General features: G+C 37.1%; 1 protein-coding gene across 1 annotated transcript in view; it reads right to left on the reverse strand.

Annotated features, from left to right (window-relative positions):
- The window catches only part of LOC138056066 (MAM and fibronectin type III domain-containing protein 1-like), a 38686-nt gene that overhangs the window by 21578 nt on the left and 12108 nt on the right, over window positions 1-5000 (reverse strand). Inside the window, exons 2-4 of the mRNA XM_068901910.1 lie at window positions 4087-4122; window positions 850-1003; window positions 1-57 (exon numbers count right to left, since the gene is read on the reverse strand). The exon at window positions 1-57 is cut by the window's left edge and continues 122 nt beyond it. Of these exons, the coding sequence (XP_068758011.1) occupies window positions 1-57; window positions 850-1003; window positions 4087-4122 (247 nt within the window). The remainder of the gene's footprint in view (window positions 58-849; window positions 1004-4086; window positions 4123-5000) is intronic.

Below are 5000 nucleotides of genomic sequence, written 5' to 3' on the forward strand. Positions count from 1 at the left end.
CCACAGTAGCTGTACAAAAGATTCTTACCATAGCCGTCCTTAACGACTATCCTGAAACTGAAAAAAAAAAGGTACAATTAACTGAAATGGATATTGAAAGAATTTCCACTTGATTACGTTAAAGGATTTCACCTATTTAAATAACGTTTTACGTTCGCAGAATGTGCGAGTAGGGCTTGTACTGAATTCATCTCAATCGTCTTCAGTTTGCATTTAGTTGGTAGATCTGTTGCAAATGTAACTCTGGCTTGCTGGCTCGGCTCTTTAAAGGAACTTGTTAACATGTGCGCATCAGCACAAGGCTGTCAACATTAGTTATAATCTTGTCTACACCAAATTCTGAATTTCATAAAAAGTACCTGCAAACCAGCACATTCGACTATTTGCTGACTGAAAAAATATCCATCGCAAACGAAATTAAACCCGTTCTGTATGTCCTCGGCGAAGCAGCTTAGCTTAATCGATGTTTTCGTTAATTCAATAGACGACAGGTCTGCCAGTTTTGACTCTGGATGGCATGAAAAAGTGGCCTGCTCCGAATTCTTTTGAAGTTTGTAAGGATCAATTCAATTTAGTACATTCATGGCTAAAAACGACCGATTGCATTTGTAGCATGGAATTGATTATATAGACAAGTAAATCGCCTAGTGCGGGAGGGGTCTAGTTGGGCTTCCAACAATATGAAAACGACAATTTCACATCACAGCGACATATTTTGTCTTTTTTTCTTCATTAACTGAGAGTGCAATTAAGACTCAACACATGTACTAAGACCATTGTAACTCCTAGTCATAGGATAACCAAGTCAAATAAGAGGAAAAAAACCGAAGCAGAGACTCTGTATCTTACCTACAAGAATAAACTGGATCAATAGCAAGAATCACGTGATCACCATTTGGTTCATAGATGTCTCCAATGTTCCACTGACACTCATTCTCAGTTATTTTGTCACCTTTTTGGAAGGAAAGTTCTTCCAGTGGTTCCTTCACTAGACCACCGCATTCTGAATAATAGGAAGTTATTGTAAGTTGGTTATTTGAACTTCCCTTTTTGTATTGATGGAACTGTTTTCTTTACAAACAAAAATAACACACTCGAGGGTGGCGCTATCATGAGCATAATTTCGAAAAGCCAAACTTTTATTAATGGAAACCTGAAAATGGTGATGAATTTTTCCAAAGGGTCTTGATAGTAGCAGACAACTAAAGAATTTCAAGAAAACGAAAAAACGTTTCAGTTTACAAAACATGTTTCGACAGAAACTTCTGTCATCCTCAGTTCATCCAAATGTGAGAGGCCCTATCACTGGCTAATTGCTCCTTCACACGCGTGGAAAAATGCCGGACCGTTTCGCTGACGTAACAGGCATTACAGCCTGCACATGCAAACTCTACAAAATTATGAACATTGTCACGCTTCGTGTTCAGCAGATTGTTTCCATGTTTTGGATCACGCCTGCACCAGTTTTCAACTTAAGATAAAAGAGGCAATTCATATTCAGAGAGAACAACCCTCTTTGAATCAACAATCATTGCACCATGTTAATCTAAAATTGTCGCTTTAATTCTCACACTTGCACGCTTTGCTTCATTCTGTTGTTAATATTTATCATAATTAGCATTTTCTACTTACTATAAATTCAGCGTCCATCGCTTTGTACTTGGATTAATTCAGGATGACAGACGTTTCTGTCGAAACATGTCTTGTAAACTTTGTCGTTTTCTTAAAATTCTTGATAAAGTTTTGTTTCAAATTACTATATAAGTGCATTGAAGCTATTAAAAGGGGGAGGAGGGTTACATGAATATTGAAGCTCTAAAAGGAAGTTACTGAGGTATAATGTGTGATAAAAGCACTAGGTTGCGACAGTCTGGCAATCTTTATTCAAATTTCGCTGGTGTGCCTTGGAAAAATCGCTAATGAAAGCTATTTACCGTTTGCAGTCCCTTATCTCGGGTCTCTACGGCAATTTCATCAACGCACGAGTGAATTAGGGTTAGATTGTCTTAATTTTAACACTGATTTGACTAGAAATTAAACAAACTTGCCATACGGTTCCTTTAGCATTTCATTGTACTGTATTCAAGGTTAGATGTGAAAACATGGATCGTTTTATGGATCGAACACAAGTTATAATATATAGATTTAGCCAAGCCAAAAAGCGGAGCTCCCGCCTCTAACCCCAGAAAGCAAATTATGCACTCTTTTTTTAAATAAAAAGTTCTAATCTTGGAGCTGAGTGTCAACGTTCTTATATAATTTGGCATTATGAGACTGAAAACGTTCTTAAAGATGTTCATAATTTTACATGGTATAGTTTTTTAATAACTGAAACCTTGCTGACGTCACTAGGAAACCTATCAAAGTGCTTGCTATGATGGTGTTGAAGTTTAAGATTTTGTAACGATTATAAATTATAATATATATACTTAATATGCCCTTAAGTATTTGGGTTAATTTACATTTCTTTACCTGTATTTCATGCTTTCATTTAAAATATAAACACCAAAATAAAAACGTTCTCAATCGACTGAATCGACTCATGTCCTTAATACGTTCTTATAAGTTTGGTTAATCTCAGCCTCAACGTTCTTATAAAAAAAGGTCCTTATATTGAAAAAAAAAAAAAGAGTGTATAATATTTATGGAAGTAGTTATGCTTCTGCATAAAGTAGAAATTAATTGTCATTAGTGTGTACAGTTTACAGTGATAAAACAGATCAAACACCTGAGCTGAAAGCATGTAGTAAAGAAAAAGCCTTCCAAACAATAACCAACAATTTTACTCAACAACTAAAACTGAAATTACGTGCACAGTAATCTCTTTCACAACATTTTCGTTTGACTGACAATCTTTACTCTCTTTCTCATCACGGTTCAGAACAATAGTAAAAATCTTTACTCATTAAGAAGTCGACCTAAAGCGCAGTATATTCGCTTACTCGACTGCAATTTCTCAATCAAACAGAGCAGCTCACAACTCGGGACATCCATTTCGCACAAAAGCTAATAAATGTGATTGTTAAAATATGTCAGGATCTCTGTCAACACGGAATTGCAAACGTTTTCAGGCCTTTTTTTTTTTTTTTAGCTAGTTTTACAAAATATGTGAGGCAGAACTATAGAACTGAAACTTTTTACAGTTCTTATACTTAATACAAAGTTCCATGATATGGCCCACTGTGACGTTTCCTTAGCAACGCAATGGGCTCTAGGCCCTCTCCATCCAAAGGGTAAAATCAGTGTTTCTCTCCCCAATATGGGTTATTTGCTCTTGATGTTCATTCAGTGGGTGTGAGCGAATATGGACATTACACAGCATAAGCACAAGGAAGTCTGTTAGACTCTGGAGCAACAAAGAAGGCATTTTTCATTTCGGGAAAGTAGAGGTCTGGTAAGGTGACATCATAATCAATATCACAATGTGTAGTTTTAGCAGCACATCAACCCTGCAAAATCTCAACCCTGCAGACGTAGTATTTGCAAAGATATTCCATATTTTGTGATCTTACATCATTCTGTGTCCACTATGTGACGTCACAAGTCCCCTAATTTGCATAAATCAAAATCTTGAATAATGCGGCAACCAAGAGTGCCATTACAATAAAGTAAACGCCATTCTTCATCTTCTTTAAAGCTCTTTCGAACAAGCTAATAAAAAAATTTGTGTCATATGCACTTTAAAAATCCCACCGTAACTAATTAATCGAAATTGAATCGAAATTGCTCCGACGGAATCTATCAAACTCGAACCATGAATCACATCTAGTTATTTAGTGCTAAAAAAGATATATTTTGGACTTGCAAGCCGTTCAGTCAAATACTGTGCCTTTTCACGTTCGACGGACAGTTTCCGACCTAATTTGCCAATCGGGTGTCAAGTTAACTGAGTTTGTACTGTAAAAAAAAAACACCAAAAACGCTTCCATTATCGACGCTTCTGACTCATTTTAAGGGAAGGCTGCTTGCTGCTTAATTCTGAGAATTGCTTAGCGTTCATAGTAGATAACATTTAAACCACAAAATCTCGAAAATATTTGAACAAAAATCCAAATATATATTCTTCTAAGCCTAACTTTAAGGTACCATAATTTGGGTCCGCAAGCACTGAGATCACTGCCCCTGAAAAACAAAGAAAAACATAATGATTAATGTTAAGCGATGAAGCTAGCACTGCTTGGGAGTCCAATAATTAGATGCAAGAGCAGTGTAACGCAAGTTTGATCAACCTAAACTGTTTACAGTTGGCTCATTTTCTCAGTCCCGGTCAAAAAGAGTTTTACAATTTCAAATGTCTATATAAACTGCCATAAGGCTGTTGAAACCTGCATTCGCATATGGAGTTTTGGTTCGGTATTGTGCCATAAAAATTCTACTCCAATATACGATCTTTACCAATTGTTTGATCTAAATTTGTTTTAGATTATGCATCTGATTTGTTCCAAGAAGCAATAGAATTATTGGGTTGCTTCGAACACTTCGTAATCGGTACACTGTCCCCACCTTGGCTGAGATGCGAACGCTGAAACATCGTAACAACCATGTAAAAATAAGGATGGCCAAGATCCATCTGCAGTTTCGACATTGTGTAACGACAAGATTGCATCTTTCCTGGTAAACGTTGGATATGTATGCCACACAATTATTCCGGAGCTCGATAAGTTTACTGACAACAACCGTCTCGGGATGTACCCTTGCCCAATCAGCGTCTCCGTAGCAAAGTTCGACTGGCTGTTATTGTTATCGTGGGATAGCAAGCTTGCATCTGCAACGCTGTATCGGGCCCGTTTATATAGTCCAATTGACAAGATTTCTGCCATCAATAGGAATCTTCCCTCCACCCAGGTTCAATGCAAGAACAGCGTGACCTTCCTTACCTCTCCTGATGGTCCTGTGTTAATCGAAAGAACTGGAGGTTAAAAGTTTCTATTCGAAAAGCAAGACAGTAACTTCAGTTCAGCGATGGAACACCCTGAAACAGCGCCTTGGTGTGACACTAA

Source organism: Montipora capricornis, chromosome 7 (genome assembly GCF_036669925.1).
Source record: "Montipora capricornis isolate CH-2021 chromosome 7, ASM3666992v2, whole genome shotgun sequence".
In the NCBI taxonomy this organism is placed as follows: Eukaryota; Metazoa; Cnidaria; class Anthozoa; order Scleractinia; family Acroporidae; genus Montipora; species Montipora capricornis.